The sequence below is a fragment of the Lagopus leucura genome, unplaced genomic scaffold (assembly GCF_019238085.1).
Source record: "Lagopus leucura isolate 7727_CA_CO unplaced genomic scaffold, USGS_WTPT01 Super-Scaffold_100004, whole genome shotgun sequence".
In the NCBI taxonomy this organism is placed as follows: Eukaryota; Metazoa; Chordata; class Aves; order Galliformes; family Phasianidae; genus Lagopus; species Lagopus leucura.
The window spans coordinates 9,884,435-9,906,355 of NW_024962264.1; the positions used below are offsets into that span (position 1 = coordinate 9,884,435).

Genomic DNA, 21,921 nt, shown 5'->3' on the forward strand with positions numbered 1-21,921 from the left:
GTCATGCAATAACATGAGAAAAAACTTACGAGGTTAATTCCATGCCCACTGAAGTCAATGACAGTTTTGAAAAATCACTGAATTGTAAAAGATTTGGAATGGGAGATTTCAACAGTATTTCATAACGCATTACACGTCTGAAAGATTTCTTCACATTTGTTAGAAAAATGACACAGTCAAAAATACATAAAATATTAATAAATTTCTACATGTTATGAAGAGTCCTTAGAGAGATCTGCTCCAAATTTTAATGATTTCTTCAAGACCAGTTGTTCCAATAATCACCTCTTATACCGAAGTTAAAATAAGTTAAAATACTCACCCGCATTTAATGAAGGCAAGTTGTCTTTGCCACTTATGCCTTCAGGTGCTGTACACTCACGAACCAACGCACACTACAAAAGAAACAAGAAAACAATATTTTATATTTGCACATTGTGGCATGACACAGAGTTTATAAGCGTTTATAAAAGCGGCTTATAAGTAGCAGATCAAAAAGAACATTGATAACTTCCCAACCCTACCATTAATTACCATTCAGATTTCCTTCTCTGTATGTTCCAATATAGTAAAACACTCAGAAGTACTACAAGGAAGATGACAACATACGGTCAGCTATTCCATAACAAAACAAAGATTTCCTGCCAATACAAAGGCACAGGTTAAAATAACTTTTGACAAACGATGTGGTTTCCGAGGGGTTTCTTTCAGTAGCTTTCACATACATGGCATCAGAAAGCACCCAATGAGTTTTTAAACAAGGCAGAAGTAGAAGCCACAAATCTTTAAAACGTGGTTGTGGTTTGTGATTGAAGTCATCTGTTATACAAGTGAATTAGAAAACGTTTCCTTTGATAAGGTTAGTGTATAAAAGTATCAAAAGTTAATGGAAAAATCAACTGGTAAAAGTCCACTGGCATAAATCCACTTTTAAATGTGCTAGCATTAATATTTTTCATGTTCCTCCTTCAGTCAGAAAAAAGGTTTCCAAAGACGACAGTAAACTCAGTTAACATGGCTCTTCTTAAGATTTTCTGCTGCAGATCTCAGATCTTCAACCAAACAGCACGACATGAGGTACTCCGTACCACTTGACATCTCAGGTCAAATTCAACTATCAGGGACTCTAAGTAAACTCCTTTTTTATTAACTGAAAACAATCAGTTTTCATCATTTCATCATACAGAGTGGTTGTTTCTGAATCTTGTCCTAGCCCAAGCCTCTCATCATCAATCCTTTCCACCCCTCCTTTGGTTCTCCTATTCCTTCCTTTTCCACTGTTTCATCTCCAGTTGGCATCGCCACCACTTCCGGCTGCAAGACTTGCCTACTGGAGAGCATTTTTACCCTTTCCGAGCCCCTTCTGCTCTTCCTTTTGCCTCCCACCACGTTTGCCTCAATTAAAAATCCCTACACAAACCCTCTGCTCAACACTTCCCTATTCTAACATTTAAGTACCACCATTGGCACCCACTACACCCATAGATTTTCCCCACCATTGTATGCTACCATGAAACGCAGCTGAATCTGTCCCTTTTTAAGGGGATTCACCTCTTCTCTCGCTTGCCTGTCTGCCATTCTTGCCAGGTCTTCAGTATTGTGGATACTGGCTGCATTTAAAAATCCACATGAACATGACTTCAATGGCAGAAAACAGAGGAACTGCCAGGGGGAAAAAAAAATAATTTATGGTGTCTCTAGGGACAGGTGTTGATCAAGAATGATCAAAGATGATCAGCTGAAATCAAAATCAACTCTTTATTTCTAAAAAAGGAGAGGGACTAGGCAATCAATAACAGAACATAATTGTGCGTGTTTTTGTAACATTTATTTTTGAGAAATAAAGTGTGAACAGTACTTTACCCCATAATTTTTTTAATAACTACTTAAGACAATGTGGTATGAGCAATTTAAATATCTGGAGCAACTAATAATTCTATTTAATTTTGTGCAATCAACTGAATTGCTACCTTTTGATCCTGTGAATCTGTTGTGATATGGCCTGGTTCCCCATCTTCTAGTTCTCCCATCTTCACAAGATTGACTTCAATGGTACCAACTGCCTTTCCACCATCAGAAGTTCTGGAAAAAAAAAATCCCATGACACTGGGTCATATGCAGCATCTCATTCCATCAATAAAAATACTTTCGGTAAACATTTAGTTCCCTTTTCTGTATAGCTGCAGAGATGTGTATTTACATCCATAAAGGTAACATTAACAATAAAGCTTATTATGTCTTCTGTATATCACTTCTAAAATGCAATGTTTTCATCATAAAAGTGAGGACTGGAAGCTGCTATAAATGGTGGAAGAATCCATGCATGTTGTCAAGTTCTCATTCTAGATGGTATTCTGAGGATTATAGAGGAAAAGGGCCATTACCTGTTGTGCCAATAGCTCACTTATTACCTGCAGTCTCACTACACAGTGCGATGCTTTGTTTCCTAACCATCTGCAAAGAATACGTTCAGTAGGTTAATAAATTAGTCGCTAAATCTCAAGAGTGAAACAAATCTAAATCTCACTTTTCTTTTTGGAGTATCTCTACAGGGTAATTACACAGAATGAGTTTCATTTCTTTAACTAAGTGGGAGAGGATAACAACTGCAGGTGAATTCCTATTTCATTATTTCTACAAATACTTTTGGGAAAAAAATAAAAGGTAATTCCAATTGCACGTCAAAACAAAGAATACTGTATGCTACCTTTCAGCAGAAATAAGACTTTAAACTAAAATAATTCAATGCTTTTTGGCTTTCACTGACAGCAAAACTTTATTCAAATACCAAGGCTGCATCATCTGCCTCCTCTGGCTTATTCTGAATGGCTGGATTTTTTTTGGAAGGAAGGAAATAAATGTAACAGACCATTTGACAGTAATGAAAAAACCAATACAACACATGCCAAGCAGAAATTAGCAATGATGATAATAAGTTCAGCAAAATTGAAAAGCACAGAGGAGAAGAACAAAAACAAGTGGATTTGGGCAAATACCATATATCAACTGAGAAATAAAGATACAAAGTTGCAGAGCAGCACAAAAGAAATACACAGAACAAAACATTAGACGAGTATTTCCAATAAAAACCTCTACATTCCTGGGCAAACCCTCACTGCAAAACAACAAACTAAAGTTTAGCATGGACTTGCTTATAGATCTTAAAAAAAAAAACACACCGCCACATCATATCATATAAGGATCAGTAAAAATACCAACCACTACTCAAAGTTTTCCCTACCAGGACCAAGCCCATAACCAAGCACCGGCTCTGTCGTACACCACTAGTACGGTGTAGCATCACAACTCTGAGCAAATAGGCAAGATAAAGCCCACTACACTGGGAGTCATAAGAGCTCCTGAGAGGCACAGCGCCAGCGCATGTAGGCCCTGCACCCATGCAGGCCAAGCCCATGCTGGCTCAGCCTTCCTGGCACGTGTGGAGCTTGGACTTTCTCAGGTTATTTGCTGAAAGACAGGCTGCAGAACCCTGACTACCACATTTTTACACCATCTTGAATTTTGCTTGTTGTATGGAGTCTTAATTAGGTCAGAGGAAGCTGAGTTTTTGGAGTGATTGAAGTTAAGAAGCCATACCAAGCTTTTCACACGTGAATACTTATTTATCATGCTAAATCAAAAGATTTTATGTAAATTTTACATATGTACATTTATAAATACAGCTACTTTGAGCTTCCAATATAAACATCTTTTGTTACAGGTCATTATACCTTTTATGTGTGTTTCAGTAAAACACACTCAACTTGCAGCTACACAAATCACATGTTTTTATATAAAACCCTTTCAAAATACACAATTCACCTTATTTTCCATGTCATTTCTTCACTTGCTCTAAGACAAATTCATTACTGACAATAAAAAAAGAAACAATTTAAATGAACCACTTCTAAATAGCCTCGCAACCAAAGAAGGCTATGTTAATTAACAAAGCACACAAAAGAAAAATAATGAGGTAGAAAGGTTCTATGTCCAAAGGGTGTTTACAAGCAAAAGTACATAATTTTTAAATGTATGAAAAACAGCTTTAGTTCCTTCTGAAATTAGAACATTCCTTTCAGTTATTACAACACAGCAGTTTGACTTGCTTTCTTCTTCCTAGATAATAACCAGCATGTGAACTAAGTTACTTCAACAAAGGGACTACAGCATTTCCAAGGAAAAGGGGAATATAGAAGATGTTAGCATGTCATATACATCTTCATAAATCGGAGCCAGTGCGTTGCTACAAGACTGACAATTTTTCAACAACTTAGCGTGTCCTGATATAAGTGTGAAAGGGACAACCTCATTAGCAGGCTGACTTCAATGTGCAACAGCACTCGACTGTAATCCTGGTCATTCACTTGACTATCAGAAGAAAAATCCTGCCCCTCCTTTTTTTTTTTTTTTTAGTAAACATGATTTCCAAGGTCAAAGAGACCTGCAAGTTTGACGCTGACCTAGATAAAAACAGGTCCGATGCAAGATTAAAGACAAACTAGGAGTATAATTGGAAGTTGAATAAAAAGAAGCTCAGTTTGCAAATGAACTGATAAAAGTCCTTGTCTGAATTGCCTAAGAGGGCTGAATATTCCTCCTAATTGCTCACAGGTGACAACAGTAAAGTTTTTGAGCTTTCTCTGTACATGTAGAAATACAGTTGACGTAATTTTATTTTCTACCAAATTTTTTCAAGGATGGTCTTCTCAAAATCACTCCTGATCTGTTCTTAAACATATGTAATATTAAAATGTGAAACATATCATCTCTAAGACAGTGAAAAGGAATAAAACAGTGGTATTATTAAGTTGTAATTGCATTGAAAGAACTCTATGCATGTCCAGGGAGAAACCACCATAATCTGTGTAAGACACTGAATTTGAAATACCACTGGTGCATAACCGTCTTCAAACAACAGACATGTCATGGATTTAAAAACTTTCAAGCAATGTAATGAGATTAATTATGCTTAAAGGATAATTAAAAGTGAGAATTACACAGGACTTGCACAGTAGGGGAAAAAAAGCATGCTGATCACTGAAATAAGATGGAGATCTGTGTTATTTTACTTTGTATTAAAACGAACAGTACTGCAAATTAATTATATGTATTTATTTCAGGTCATTTGCTCAGACAGGCAGAAAACAATGTCACACACACACACACACTGTTAAGCAGATCATTAGGAAAATAATTAACGGGCTTCAAAATACATGAGGTTAAAAAAGCTTATTTGCTGTTGTTTAATAAAGTTGAAAGTGCAGCTTGCAGTGACACACTGCAGTGAAGACTGTCCCTGTACCAAATTGCTTATAGTCATGAGACAAGATGCACTACAGAACCCCAGGAGTTCAGTATAACACAGACTGCACCTTGACAAACCTGCATAGGGATTTTCGTGACACACACGCAGTACGGAGGTGGAATAGAACAATAAGAATAAATAAAACAATTGTCGGTGTGAGAAGCCCACATTTGGCTGTAATGCCAGTTGGCTTGTGGAACTGGAAAATTTCTGATGAGTTATTTCATTTAAAGCAGCCTGAGACAAAGAGCACCAATTGCCCCATATTTGCCTACAGAGCACCTGCATTTGAAATATTATCAATAAAGGAGACAGTGTTTGAAGAGTGACTTCTAAACCAGATTTGGAAGCAGAGGATGCAAGCTTCAATAGCAAAGCTGGCAAAGCTTCAGTCTATCCCTTCCCACTCAGTCCAACCTGCCTTCTTTCTGCAGCGCTCACTCCATCTGCTGCAGCCATAGTCCCATGCCAGTGCGCACCCACCTATGCTGCAGCAATTCAAGTCCCATCATCTCGTAAACCCTAGGGGCGTAGTTTCAAGCGAAGCAGTAGGTTTCAAACTTAAAGCAGTAGTTCCAGTAGTGCTACATACAAGATCGTTGTTTAGTTTACCAAGTCAAATCCAGATACTTTTGAAGTTGCCTTGAAGTCACCTCAGGCTTAAAACTACAATTGCGTCTCATGTTATTGGAAAATTTATTATATAGACGGGTTTGCTTACCACCCCAAGTCCTTGAGGACCACCAGGCTAATATCAGTTCCATCTAAGAGGAGAGAAAGAGCTACCTAGAACTGCCCTAACAACAGAAACATCCACTTCAACATCTCTAATGATAAAAGGCTGACACGAGCATCCAGAAAGGAACGACGAGACAAGTTAGCAATGAAGAAGCAGGTGAGCTAGAGGGACTGAAAACAGTAGTTATTCACCTCCAATGCACTTCTCATTAAGTCTCCTAACTGCATAGTGAATATGCAAATTCAGGCCTGCTAATTGGTTCCCAGGGCTATACCCTTGTTCCCCAAAAAAGGCTTAAGAACAGAAAGAAAAAGAAAACAGACTGTTTGCATAATAGTGTTAATTATAAATGACAAAGCTACTGACTGCCTGAAAAGCAAATGGCATGATTTCCAGTCAAGCCCCGTTCTCCAGTGCATAATATATAACAAATGCAGTTAGTACAGGCTAACGTACCAACTACCATAAAACCTATTTTCTCCAATACATTCTGAGACATGTAAGCACAAAACTACTGTACTTGTATAAAAATGTTGTTGCCTTCTGTTTATTCTGTGGAACCACAGTCAAGTCTATCTCAATCAACATGGATTTTAAACAAGTTGACCGATAAACAATGTTTTGTAGAATTGTCATATAAATAAATGAAGTCCTGCAATGTTCAATCCATTCTCTGTTTATAGTATTTCAGCATAACGTTTCCCCTCAAATCTTTGCGAGATTCACCTTACTCATTTATCTACTTCCTGGGGTGGATGACAATGACATGAAGCAGCCACGAAATCATTTCAGGATGGAGTCTTGCTAAAACTGGCTGTATGGAAATTCTGAATTCTCATGGGGAAAAGTTCATACATGTATGTATTATTTTATAGTGATTGCTTGATAAGGAAGTCAAAGAAACAAAGGTGACGTACTTAAACTACTGCAACACTGACCTTGAAAATTTGAAATCCTCTACGAATAAATTTTTACAAACATTAAATTGGTATTTATTTAAGTAAACATTTCCATCAGTTCACATTTTATCCAAACCCGTTTTGTCAAAAAAAAATTTCAAGTTATCCTCTTGGTATATGTGGCATTTTCTGTATTTGGGTAAAAGTGACATCAAGGCATTTTAACCTCTCCCTGCAAGTTAAATATATATCGAACAATCAATGCTACATAAGAAGGCTGGTACAGTAATAGAAAAAGTACGTCAAAAAGTTTCCTTTCAAAAATGAGGACACTTTGACATGATGGAACTATGACAACGCCACTGAACACTGCACTTTCAACAGTGAACTCAAGGCTGGCTCCAATACCGTGTCTGAATCCAATGAATTCATACTGAAACATCACAAGCTAAAATGTTTCCCTTATCTTAAAATAGCTTTTGTTCCTATCTTAATGTATTTTATAACCATAAGCCAGCACTAAAGGTGAAAACTGTATCCATCAGTACTGAGCTCCAGTAAATATCTATTCAGCACAACCCTAGTTTTCAAACATTGGTCATGACTCTCCTGCTGTTAAGTGTTATGCCACTGAACAGTGTTGTACATCAAACCCCACTGACATTTGGCTGCAAGTAATGATGAGGTTAGGTTATTGCACTTATTTCACACTTGAGAAAAGACTTAACTCATTACGTCCATCATCTTTAAATATGGCTAGTAATTAAACCAGCAAATTGTACAAGGCCTACTCTTTAAGACACACATATGAAACCTAACTGAGAATCTTGTACTCCTTTCTAATGGAGACTGTGAAACAAAATACTCTACTTCCCTGAAATTCTTCCATATGCTTACACCAAAAAATTACTGTTTCCAATAAAATTAAGTAACAGGTATTTCTTTTTCTGTTAGTATATGGTAGAAAAATAAGTACTTAAGGCTGATATCTAACATAAGCAAAGGAATACGGAGTTTCAAACAGTCAATCAGGAATATAAAATGCCACAGATTATTTACTTGATCTGGTTTACAACAGATGAAAACACTTACCTGAGGGTAAGGGTCAACTGTTGTTCCTTTGACTTCACCAAGTCTCCTACTGTAAAAGTCGTACAGCCCAGGAAGCTTCGCTACAAAATGAAGCAGAATGAAAAAAAAAAAAAATCTCTATTGTTGAAATTTTTGAAATTTTAACTGTTACTTTTTTGGTCTTCAAATCTTTCCTTGGTACCTAGAAACATTCCTGCATACTAATTTAACACATTATATGGTAGAAAATTGTTACGTAGCCGTAACATGATTACCACAAAGTTGTTAAATACTGGCTTAACGGGCAGCAACTTCTCCCTTTCTCGAGAACCACTCTGACATGTATGTATTTACTATGAAGTTACTTTGCTATGTATTTGCCTGGAAGTGAGTTCAGTAAATGTTCTTTAATAAAAATGTTGCATTTCTCTAGTTTACAGCAGTGTTTGTAAATACTTGTTTCCTTCCTTCCCTCTAAATTGGAGAGGTATGGATTTAAAGAATGGACTGTTTGATAGATTAAGAACTGATTGGCTGGTAGTAACCAAATGGTTGTGATCAATGTCAGGGTGGATGCCTGTCACAAGCAGTATCCCTCAGGGCCTTGGGTCTGCTTCTCAACATCTTCATCGATGACATACACAATGCAATTGAGTGCACCCTCAGCAAGTTTTCAGATGACATCAAGCTGAGCAGTGCAGTCAATACACTGGAGAGAAGGGAAGCCATTCACAGAGACCTGAATATGCTGGAGAAATGGGTCCAAGTAACACTAATGAGGAACTCATCTTCCTTGACTTTTCATTACTTTTTACCCTCTGCTCATACTCTACTACCTAATACTGCAATCTGATTTAGTCAAATAAACCAGTGTTGGCCTTGACCTAGGAACAAAGGTAGAGAGAACTGTCTATTATCAGCTTCTACGCATTTGTTTTCAATATACAACTGAATACTGCTTGTCATAAATAACTTTTAACTATTTTATTTAGCATTTTTGCAAATTCTATCAAAAGAAACACGTTTGTGTTTATTATTCTACCCTGATTTCACTCCACAGTTCAAATCAAAATAAAATACCACTGAAAACTATACAGAGTCTTGGATCTTCAAATTTAAGAATAATCAAGTTGCTCTTATGTAAAATCAACACACAAGATGTAGAGCCCAACTGCAAACCTGGGGAAAATGATGATTTGTTACTATTGAGTAAACATCTTCCTCTGGTTAAAAAACAGCAACAAAAATAAACAAAAAGAACCCTGCAGTCTGTTTTCTTTCAAGAATGCTCAGCTAAATGTTGAATATTTACATATAGCAATAAATACACATTTATATATTTCTTGTATAGACCTCAGTATAGATATTATTATATAATAATATAGGCATTATTTTATCTATGCTACGATATATTTTCATGCATATTGTTTAAATCCCAATCCCCAATTTACGTAAGCCACAACACCAGACTTCACTTGATAAGCTAGATCAACTGTTAAGGCTTACTCCTATCACAAATACAGGCTTAAAATAGGTAGTAATTCATTTCCTGTGTTTTGGTTGGCACTTAACTAGAAGAGGAAAAATGACGGAAGCTAAGAGTCTAAGGAAGGCTGGGAAAACTTTGGGATTTGGGAAATGCCGGACAGGCAAGAAGCCAAAATAAAAGCATATAAAAAATTTATCATGAAAAATGACAGTTACACAAGATCATGGTTAGTTTTCACTGCTAAGTGAAACATATACTTGGTAGCAATATATCCAGGTGTGATGCACAGTCTTGCTAGAGTAGACACACAGACATTTCCATCTTCCTTTAGATCAGTCATGACAGCATTTTTTCTGTTAAAACTGTGGTGGCACAAAGAAAACTGATACAAGTTTGGTGCTTCTTTTTCCGGTACAACAGACTACAAACCCATTGCAGAATCCATAGTAGGAATCCTCATATGATCAAGGTTAAGAGGTGACCACACAGTCCTTTCACATAATTTAGGAGCTTTGGGCACTATATCCACTAACCATCTCCGAGTGCTTCAAGTAGCTCTCCAGAATTACAAAATTGAAGTGGAATAATTTTATGGGGTTAAAAAAAACAATAAATCCACTTATTTTCTTGTCTCGTATTCTTATGTTTATTTATAACAAAGCTTCCTTTATCCAGCAAAGCAATTAGGAATTATTAGCAAAATTAACTACACTTGTGAATAATTCCATGACCAAAATGCAGAGTTTAAGGAGTCTAATTTCAAATGATGCTGGACATAAATTTTTTCGAACTGATTTGGAGACAAATCGTGTACCCTGGCGGCCCAAACTGGCAGTCTACAAACCAATTGAACTTAGCACTTGAAAATTAGACTTTAAACAAAACAGCTGCTGTAATTCTAATTACAGAGCAATATTCCAACATAATTTTGCTAGTGGAACACTTATGTTTATTTATCTGAAAATATGAGTCTTGACTAGTTTGATGAATTATCCCACCTAGCCAAAGAGAAAAGTCTCTGTAATAGTTACCTAAGAAGATGAAACACATCGATTATTTCACTAAGCCTGTAAGCGCTGCCAAGTTACAGGCTTTCTGAACAGTAGCTGAAGTGCTGGAAACTCTGCCAAGGAAGCCCTGATAATGCAGGAAACTCAGCACCTAAGACTCACAACGTAAAAACCCCACATCCTGTTTGGTCTTCTATTCAGCTCTAGCAGGACTAACGTTTCCTACTCCCAAAAACCTGCATATTATCAGGGAGACTCTAGCTTTCTCAAAAACTAAAAAGAATTCCCAATATCTTTGCCAAAAACAGACCAGACTGGCAGGACTATTTATATTCCGCACTGTTTATACTCTGCATGTGAAAATGAGAAAGAGACTGGCAAGGCTCATTCAGATAATGCAATTCTGTGCTCTCAATCCAGATGGCTTGTATGGCAAGTAGCAAGAAGTCTAGGTAGCTGTGCTTGCCTCAGGATAATTTCAACTGAAAACAATTAGTGAATGGGATGACATCAATCACCAAGTACGTTGCCCCTCCCTTGATTCATTATTCACTTAAATCAACTTTTTCTAAAAAACCAAGCTTGCCAGCTCCTGTTTAGCAGTTTAAGCAGAATGCCATTTCTCCTTTACGTCTGTGTCTTTTGATGAGGTGAAAAATCCATTAATATACAAAAATTGCTTACTCCAACATCTGTTCTTGGCTCCTTGTGATCAGGTAGGACAGTGGTGTGGACCTGAGAGGAAGAAGAAAAAAAAGTCAAACTTTTTTTTGTTACTTTCCAAAAATGAGAAGGACTCGTGTACTTTTTCTTTTTCTTTTTCTTTTTTTTTTTAATGTTTTCTATATATATTAGAGAAGATTTTTAAGGAATGTATGTGTGTAAAAGAACTGTTCTGAAAGTAATATGTCCTATTTCATTATGTCAGCCCACAGAGTAAAAGGTAGTACAGCAGTAAAGGCTGAACCTCCTCTTGCATTTTGTTGCCATGCAACAGATAGCAGCAGAGGGGCAGTCTGACAGAACAGCATCTGACAAGGAAGAGCATATAAATTAAAGGTGTCTCAGTGAATACTTTCACATGGAAAACACTGCAACCACTGATATTCATTATTTCTTGCCGTACATTTACGGAGACGATAAACAAAACACTAATGCATTGAAAGTTGGGCTGTGTGGGCAATGTGTACTTAACAACAACACCATCATAGCATTTGGGAAACAGTGTATTCCTTCAGCTGGTTTAGATTTTTTTTTTTTTTTTTTTTTTTTTTAAAGAATGACTTGCAGACCCTGGCACACCACTGGTGAAAATGCAGAACTAATGGTAATGACCACATTGAAAAATGGCATTTTGTAGCTGAGAGTTCTCTCTATCAGTCCTATTGTGCTCTTCATAGTTGTCGTTTCCTTGGAAATAAGAGGTATTACCTTCGGAATGACCTACAGAAGATCGCCTTCCAACCAATAGTCTGACAGCCAGATGTACATGAATACTATATTTCGTAATCCTGGTATTTGACTAAGGCACTTTAAGGTATCAAAGATCTCTCTGCTGAAGGGAAACTGGATTTGTGATTTAAGTATGTGTGGTGGTTATTTTTACTTACTTTTTTTTTTGTAATTGTTTTTTGTTCGGTTTATCTTGAGAGGCATGTTTGAAAATATTCTTTAAAAAGAGAAGTCACATATGGGAGCTATAATTTGGTCCCTTTCATATTATCTATTAGTATAGGTCCCCAAACATATTTAATTGCTCAAAATACTACAACTACCAAAGTACATGATGAGGTATCTCCACAGGCCCAGGTACACATCATTAGAAATACAAAAGGCAGATAGCTTGTAAACAGACAGAAAATAATCCCTTAGCTCGAAACTCAATACACAAAATGCAAGGACAAGCAGAAAAATGAGAAGCATTTTCACAAGCAAATATTCTCCTCCTCTATCACCTGATCAAACAAGCTGTTTTGTTGCATTTTTTTTAAAGCTTGTCATAAACTAGCGTTCCCTAATGTACCCAGCGGTATTGTAAAACTACAAGATAGAAATATAAACGTAGACTTCAATCCCAGACACTCGTTATTTTACCATAAATTCTGTCTTCTCCTTATGTGCTCCAGATTTTCCTAAGCAAAACGCAAACCTTTCAACAGCGAGATTATTCAGAAGTGGTAGAAGATTTAACTTTCCTAGAATAACACATGCTCCCATCTTACCTTGTGAGATATCATATGTATGAAGAGATCAAAAAAGTAATTAAGAAATACATCTTATAACCTAGGTCAAATAGAAAACATTTACAATGAGTATTCTAGTACTTCTTGGAATATTAAAACGGTTTGTGCATAGTACAGTATGCAACACCAGGATAAACACTGGGGCACGGAGTGGTGACAATTTATAATTAACCTTATATGTTTCCATAATTCCAGTATCATATACAGAACAACGAGTATCTAACCCGTACTTTTAGTGCACAGATCAGACATCCAAGCATCAAACTTCTCTAAGTATAGATGTTAAATTCAGCTTTAATAACCTGTTTTTTTTTTTTTTTTTTTATCATATAAAGCTGCCTTTGCTAAGGAATGTTTCTTCCGGTCAATCACAGCACTAAGCCAGATCCATGCATGCCATCAAGAGTTCAGAAGACGGAAGAATTATTATTTGTAAAACTTTTGTGTGCGCCTAATTGAAGTCCTGGTGTTTCGGTTAGTGACTGAAGGCCAAGTTCAAAAGGCACCTAAGTTCTGCCAAGAAATAATGCTACATTCTTTTCTCAGTTACTCAACCTCAAATCCCCTACAGCTTTCAGTGAACTCCCTGCACTTACTGTTGCTGGCTGTTAAGTTGCCCTGTCCTGTAGCCCACCCAGCACCTCACAACAACCAGATTTTCTCCAGGTGTGACAAAACATTGGTGATGTCCACTGAACAAAGTCGCCGAAAATTTGACCTAAACTCTTTAGAACTAGAGTGTGCCAGGAAGGCCTTCAATTTCATCGCCTTGGTGCAACTCCAGCAGCGGTGCAAGAGCACAACCTATGCAGACATCTTACCTTGATATCATCTGGAGCTGCTCAGGAATAGTGAGCATTTGCACTTTTCTTTCCCCTCACAGCCCTCTTGGCATCAAAGGCAAACACTGAACTCTGCTAACACAACCACCACAACTCCACAGAAAGCTCACAAGGACACTGTTCCCACCCATCTGCCAGCTACGCTGCACCACCAGCCATTAGAGAGCAACCACGTTGCTTTATAACTCTTCTTACAAAAGTGGTAGCTTCACATACGTGTGCTAGAAGGGATGAAAATGCTTAAAGTGGCACTAGGTTCTACAATATCAATGGGCTTGCATAAGATACATGCCATTCCAACATGCTTGAACATCAAACATTACAAGAACACCAGCCAAGGCAAAAATCACATTGGTCTTCCCAGAATTTGCTTTTGTTATGTGCACTGCAGTGACAGAGGGAAGAAGTTGTCCGATTCGGGCACTCAGAAGCCAGCTTATCACAAACGTAGCAGTAGCGCTGATTACAAAAATCAGCATTTTTTTCCAAAGGGTGAGCACGTTTTACATTCCATTTGTTCAAATGAGTGTATTGTACAGTCATACCTTGCATGGGGCATCACACTTGCTTGTTTACAGAAAACTTATTTCTAAAAAAAGATACAGATGAGAAACATTCACTTTCAACAAATAGACCAGCAATTTGCTGAATAGTTCAATCAACATAAAAGTGAGCAAAGTACAACACTTCCATCAATATCTTGTCAGCTTTTACGGGGGATGTAATGCAAATTCTCCAAGCATTATTACATAACTTTTTTTTAAGAGCCCACGTAAAGTAAAGAGGAAAATATTTTCCCCAAAAGGCAAGTATCTAATATTGCAAGGATCTACAGTCCCAATGGAAAAGATACTAGGCAGAGAGATTAACAACCGTTAAAATTAAAACAGAAGAAAAGTAGAAGATACAGAAATTATATCAACCTTAATCAGTTCTTTTGCAGTGGCATAAAACATACTCTCCTTAACTATTTGCATGTCTCCACCACGTGCTGTATATGAAATGACAGTATCAGCTGCTTTTTACCTGAAAGGGTCAAGCAGAAAGGCTGGTATACTTGCATACATTTTGGTACTTATCACAGGTAGTGGGAGATTACATTACCTTGCAGGGTGCGGAGTCAGAAGCATTTGTTTGTGCAGCAGTGAGACTAGGTACTGCCTCCAGGCACACTTTAGAACAAGGAATTTGAAGATAATAGAAAATGCAATGATCTTAGTCTCTAAGAGTCATCCTAAACTGCTTTCCTATGCAGCTTCTCTGCAACTGAGTATCTTCCTGCTGGCTTCTCTGTGTAGGCTGCACCTCGCACTCTTTCTGAAGAGGTGTAGGTGCACTTCATTTGTCAACATGGCACAGAACAAGCATTAGGAGATGCCTCCTCATTTAAGTGCCGAAAACCGGATGTATTAGGAGCAAGCAGAAATTAGATATTTGATTTGAATTTTTAACAAATCTTTATTTACTTACTGCTTGTGATCAGATTCACCTTCAAAAGAAAATTGAAAACCACAGTTCAGAAATAACAAATTACGTAGGAACTCTTCCCTAAGTGAGGTATTTCAATAGACATGCAATTCCCACAGCGTCCAAGTGGAAGAGGCGGACTGTGCCAAGGGACAGTAAATTCTGTGCATCTGATTGCTTTGGGACATGCTAGAGACATAAGACCACCAAGGCTTATTGACTCAGTGTAATTGTCAGTCGTATCGAAGCTACGCTGTCTTGCACCATACCATGGTGGAAGTGATGCAGGCCCTCTCTAAATAATGTTCCACTGCAGTGCAATTCAGGACTTCACAGGACTTGGGTCTAAGGCCAAACTCAGCATTGCTGTCAGCTTCAGTTGCTGACACCGTTAGTCTGGAAATTACCACACAGCCAACTAGAGAAACGGCTGCACTGAAGGCATGCTCTCCTCCAACAAAGTTTAAGATTACATACGCCCCAAAACTGAAATACAGAAGTGAAAAATCACACTTTGGAATCACAGTTATAACAACTGCATGATACCTATGTCTACTCACTTCCAAAGCAATTCATATAATAAACAACTAATCCTTGAAGACAAAAGCCTACATTTGATTTATCTCTTGCAAACAAGGCAAATATGAAAAAGCTGTAGTATCTAGCCATATAAATCTAAATAATGTTAATCTGTTTTCACTGTATGCAATGAAAAATGGAAGGAGAAAATAGTTTATAGTATATAGAACAAGCATCAGATTCATTTTTCTAGCTTATTTCAAAAAACTTCCTTATCCTGAGAAAAAGGGCTGTCAACTGTAAGGACATGCAAGAGATTAAAAGTAACAAAAACTTTCTTTAAAAGTTAGAGACAATTAACATTTGAGTCCTGGCATCACTAAAAATAGAAGCTCTACTACTACTAGTAATTAATTTGCTCTTTATTGTGATTTGGAGTTCAGACACTCTGGCACTATCACTTTCTGTTGTACATTGATTTTAAGGGAGAAGAAAATGCCACATACTGCTGCACTTAGTTGACTCTCACCCAAGAGTTAATGCAGACCAACGCTGCAAGGAATTCTTGTTCAGCATGATGAAATCATCATCATTCACTCGTAACCAGCTGCTTACAAAGACCTTTGCACTGTGGTTTCAGTGCACAGTTTGCAAACGTGAAGGAACACCTACAAGTGACGGTTTACAAGTTGCAGCATTCTGAAAAATCACAGAGGTTTTAGCTGCAACACATTCAGCTATGATGGGGCAGTGGCAAAACACTGGCTCACCGTAATTATTAATAGCATATTAATAGCATAATAATGCAGTAAATCATTCAATATAATGACCACTCAATTATATACATGCATTTTCTCCATCTCTCAGCTCATTTTAACAAAGCCTAATCATTTGGAAAAAAGCACTCCAGTTGTATGTAAGTACTGGATATTCTGGGCATTTACTAAGTTATAACTGTAACGTAAAAGAAAATCACATGTCAAGTACCTAGTTATTACAGTCAGGCAGTAAGGCACTTGCTTTTTTACCCTATGATGATTTCAGGAAACCACATCACAAACACTTTTTTAAATACTTTCAACATACTGGGACCAATCTGCAACAATCCAAGGAGTAAAGAACTCCAGTCAGGATGCTTGTGATGCCTTTTCCCCCTCTGCATTTTCACTAGGAAATAGAAATCACAGCAGGCATATTCTGCCTGCAAGCCACTGATGAAGCATTGCTAAGCTTCTTTGGCTCCTCGTTTATATGGGCCAGCCAACAGGGAGCTGCTACTTGCTCAAGTCTGAATACCTCAGGCAGTTTATTGCAGTTGTACTATCCAAAATCACCAAAACAGACTACACAAAAAAAAGAAGCAGGTAAATGCAGCCAGGGAAAGCTAGCTGTTAAAGAAATGCATCTCAAAGAACGCTCACAGCAGAATAATGATGAAAATAGGACAAGAACATTAAAAACAAAACAGTGTAGGTACTTCTTTTTTTTTCTTCATGAAGCTGTGCATATTACTTGAGCAAGATATGACTGATCTGTCTTGCTCAGCCTGTCTCATAGTCCGTCTGTCTGAGCATCTTGCTTTCCTGAAGCTGCAGACTAGCCCTAGTGTTCAAGCTCGAATTTCTGGGAAAAATACCTTCCTAAAATGAAAGCATTCAGCACTGCTCACAGGGCCTGAAGCACCTAGATATTACAAAAAAAAAAAAAAAAAAAAAAACAAATTTCCATATGAGTATCAGATAACCTGTGCCAAAAAGCAGTACTAGAGAGCCAAAGAACATGTACTCTCTCTCAAGTCCCCCCTGAGAGAAGTGCTTAGATTACAAGCCAAGGTTGGTGAGAAGCATTCAATGAGCGTATGACCAATAGGTAGTCAATTATTTCACTTCAGTATACGATTCACTACAAAAATAAAGATAAATACTGCTGGACTGATTTAATAATGAGCTTGACAGCTCAATAATATTCTAAGAACACGAACTTCACAATCAACGCAGGTAAAATCGCACTGTGATTCTGAATACTTCAACTAAGTTAGAATGAAACTTTTCTTTGCAGGATAAACACTGCATTTTTGAGTATGCTAAATACTGCATTTCACAATTTGTATTTATTTCTTTAAAAATCACATTAAGCTCTTCAGAAATCATAGTTGAAATTCAAAACGACACTATTTGCAGTAACTAGCCAGTTATAAGAACCTAGTATTTAAAACTTTTTGTTACTGGAGCAGACATATCTCCAGTACACATCCTACTTAAGGTCCCTCCAGGAGACACTATTATCACTCTGTCAACCCCTGGGGGCATTTGTTTCAATCTTTTAGAATTGTAGACAATACATAATAAGAAACCCTTCACAAAATTTTCGCATTACAGCTCAGAATTCTTTCCATTTCTGTTCTCACTCTTCTGACTGAAAGGTCAGAAGGTCATTTAAGAAGTTGATTGCTATAACAGTTCTGAGTCATTTTCTAATTTGCAGCCAAGCATTATTCATGGAGACCACATATTCATTTGCTCTTCTGCCAATATGATCTTTTAGCTAAGCAATTATTTTCTCTTCCTCACACTGGTCTCTTGATGTATTAGGAAAGAAATCGCACGCCCTCTTGTACTTCATTTGATTAGGATAATAAGCCAAGCTTCTCCAACATATGAGGACACCGTAAGCTTCCATTCCTCAGATAATCTTATCTCGTCCAGTCCTAACACATCTTCCTTGAACAAAAAATGGTCACATTATTCACAGGTTTGAGAAAAAGCCTAACTTTTGTAAATTGAAGGCAGTTCCCTCGACACATCTGGGCATCTTGCTCGCCCCTCTCTCTGTATTGTATCTGCTTCTCAGTTACACTGTAATCAACTCATTACGTGCACTGTTACTTTATCTCAATTGTTTCAAATGCATGAATTCAAATGCTTGTGATAGCAGAAAATGCACCATCATACACTTGGAGACTACTGTAATTCATCCTGTTTCTATTATTCTTGACTCCAAGCTCCTCAGAACGGATTTGCAGACTGTTTCCTTAGCTGACAGCATATCTTTAAGAGGTGAAGAATCTACTTCACGTGCCAAACTTTGCTCAAATACGTGGGTCACCATTTGCATATATTTCCACAGAAACAAAGAAAAATCAGACTTTTCAATTAGGATTGTTATCTTATGATATTTGTTGATAATATTTAAAATACAGTAAGGAGGCTGAGTCCGGTGTCCGTATTACTTAGTGGATGGTAATTCAATTCTGATTCAGGGAACTCTAAAATTTCTCATCAGATTTACTGTGCTAGAAGACATAGAAATACAGGTTAGACAAGCGGGAGTAAACACCTTAAATATTCTTTTCCAAACTTGTTTTCTTTGCATGTGTGCACAGGATATATCTCTAAAAGTCCATTTTAGCAAACCCATACAGCTATCTCTTCCCTAGATTATGACCCTTTAGGTCAGAATTAGTCCAGTTCTGACATGCAACTTAATATTCTGTCCGGGGCCCCCTGATGCTTCCTCTGCATTGCTAACAATCCACCCTTGAGGGGAGAAAAATTTTCCCACAAGAACCTCTGGCAGCTCCTGGGAAAAGACTGCAGATGCCTCTTCTGACTTATCAGAAGCTGTCTATTAACAAACATTTCCAGCTACCCAAACATAAAGACTTCCAAAACTGTCTGCAAAGAAAAACATACAAGTGTAGTTTTTCATTTGAGAAATTTTGTTCTTAGACTAAATTGCAGTTATGCAGTTCAACCTACATAACTGGAATTAAACTACTAAGTATATAAACACCAAAACAGACTACTCATCAGCCATCTTTAAAAAAACAATCTTCGATGGTGGTCTTACCGTTATACAGACCTCTCTCTCCTAAGAAACTGAAAGGTTTATTTCTTTATTAAAAACAGAAATTCACTGCTGACTTCAGAAATGATTTCAGAATGGAAATCTCATATCCCCTAAGCTATGCTTTCTTCTTTTCAGGTACAACATAGGTGTCACTGTGGTCTATTATACCTTTTGCAGCAACCTAGGCCTCTTTTTGTACCTACAATTCAACGCAAAAGCAAACATCTCACTACTCCTTTTATTCCCAATACCACGCTGTAACAGAGATAAATTTACGAATATTTCATTGTTTTCATCAATGAAACTATATTCAGTCACTTTCACAGAAAAAGCACGTGACTATGATCTCAAACACTTTGCAGACTATCATTTCCCTCACCTGTATGCATAAGTTATGTAAGAGAACAGACACCCTGTCTGTGATCTTTCCCGATGTTTCAAAGTCACGCCATCTCCATTCCAGCCCACCAGACAGGTATTTTCTGGGAGGTATCCAGCTGTCAGCCACAATACTATAGCTTATTAAGTTGCCACAACAAGGAGATGGGAAGTTACAGCACAAACTCCTGTGACAGCTATTCCCCCCACTCTTTCATATTTCACACACAGTTCCCTCACCTTTGATGCACAGAACTATTTTTCACAATTGCATCCTTCATTGCTTCCAACAGTGCTCTGCTAAGATGATAGCAGTTGCTGACTCACCCTTTACCTCCTCAGCAAATAACATGAAATGCCGTAGGATGGAGAGATTTTAAGTCAGTACTGTATCTCAGGATACACAAGATTTGACGCTAGAAGAGGGAATCAAATTTTGAAAGGCATTTATTCCAGTGCTGCTGAACAAAAACTCTTTTTCTTGAAGAAATACTGTCACTAAGTTTCCCTAGCTAGTCTGCACCCAATTCCAGTCAGCTCATTAGAAAACAGTTTAGTTTGAGCCTCCTCACTAGTATGAATTCCTGAACTAGACCCACATCTATGTAAACAGACTCAGGGAACATACCTGTATTTTAAGTAACAGTTCTCAGATCAAAGTAAGTATTAGAAATGCATTAGACAGTGCATTCAGTGAAGAATAACGACAGAGAACAAAGGAGTACATTTTAGCAGCTATGTTTTTCTGTCATGCTGATTAATAAACAGGTTTTTTTTCCTAAATGAATCAAAGGTGCAGACCTATCCTCCCATGCATAATGATAATTTGCAAAGTTGTTAATGGCTGACTAGAGACACTACAGTTGTCTTAAGTGTGACTTGAAAACAACGAGATTCTACTTAATACACTGCACGTAGACTATACTTCTAAAAGTAGTCTTGAGAATCAAAATAATTTTAATTGTCAACTTCTCAACAATAGCTTGGTCACATTCAAGCAAAGAAACACAGCAAGTCTTAGCAAATACAGGCTTCATTTCAGTGGTGTTCATCTACACTTCACCCAAGTACAGAGGAACCTACAGTTTCTCCATATTTCTTCCTCCACACAGAGTACACTCTCACTCCCTGGCACGGTGAAAAGTTACTTATAAAAGAAAAGCATTTAAATACAAGATGAGTTACGTATATCAGAGGCATCATGTCAACGTATGGTAATCTGTTCAACCTGAGGACAGGTTGTGATGTAATGCCTTGAACAGCACAATATCCTATGTAGTCTGACAGGATGGTAGATCCTGTAAGTTAATATTCAGAGATTTCCCCTTTACAATTCACATATCTAAAAGTGAAAAAGATGTATGCCATGAAGAATAACTTATATATAAAATAATGAATGATGTTTATAGAGCTTCTTACAACACATACATAAATTCTGTATAAATAATTACAGATACTCTGTCTCTATCATTATGATTACAGAAGCTGCCTGAAGTCATGTTGCAAACTTCCCCTTTAACTAACACTGGGAGCAACACAAAACCACTCTGAATAAAACGCGTGAATCTTTATCTAATTTTAGTATGCATGTCAAGACAAACTAATTTAGCATGAATGTTAAGGCTCACGTGCCTAGTTTTCAAATAAATAATATGAAATTTCCCAAGTCAAAAAAGGCCACATTCAACAGCTGAATACAAAACAAACAAAACCCCACACACAAATGGGGACCCTAAACAGGGTTTTTAATTTCCAAGTTCCATCTGGTCAGGATGGTTATTTGGAACAGTAACAGCCACATTTACAAATGACAAAAAGATTAGAACGTAATGAGGGCAATGAATACTAGAGATATTTGAATGAACTGTACTTAATGCCAGTAATTTATTCCACCTAGGAGTGGAACAAATGAAAAGGGGATAAAATAGCTGACAAGAAAGTAGATGCACAAAAAATGAAATTCAGAATCAGTCACATTAGAGCAGTTGTAAGTCCTAAGTACTGCACATCCTCCTCTAGCAGCATCAGCTGGAAATAAGCATATGTACATGTAGCACTAGCTTATTTTGCTATTTCAAATTCAGTCAGTCACACCAACTGATCCATACTT

General features: G+C 37.3%; 1 protein-coding gene across 4 annotated transcripts in view; it reads right to left on the bottom strand.

The window, feature by feature from the left end:
• INPP4B (inositol polyphosphate-4-phosphatase type II B) overlaps positions 1–21,921 on the bottom strand; it is a 276,822-nt gene that overhangs the window by 103,601 nt on the left and 151,300 nt on the right. For all 4 annotated transcript variants that reach the window (XM_042870797.1, XM_042870794.1, XM_042870795.1 and 1 more), the window contains 4 exons: positions 11,198–11,248; positions 8,036–8,115; positions 1,971–2,082; positions 323–395 (listed from right to left, as the gene is read on the bottom strand). In XM_042870797.1, the coding sequence (XP_042726731.1) occupies positions 323–395; positions 1,971–2,082; positions 8,036–8,115; positions 11,198–11,248 (316 nt within the window). The remainder of the gene's footprint in view (positions 1–322; positions 396–1,970; positions 2,083–8,035; positions 8,116–11,197; positions 11,249–21,921) is intronic.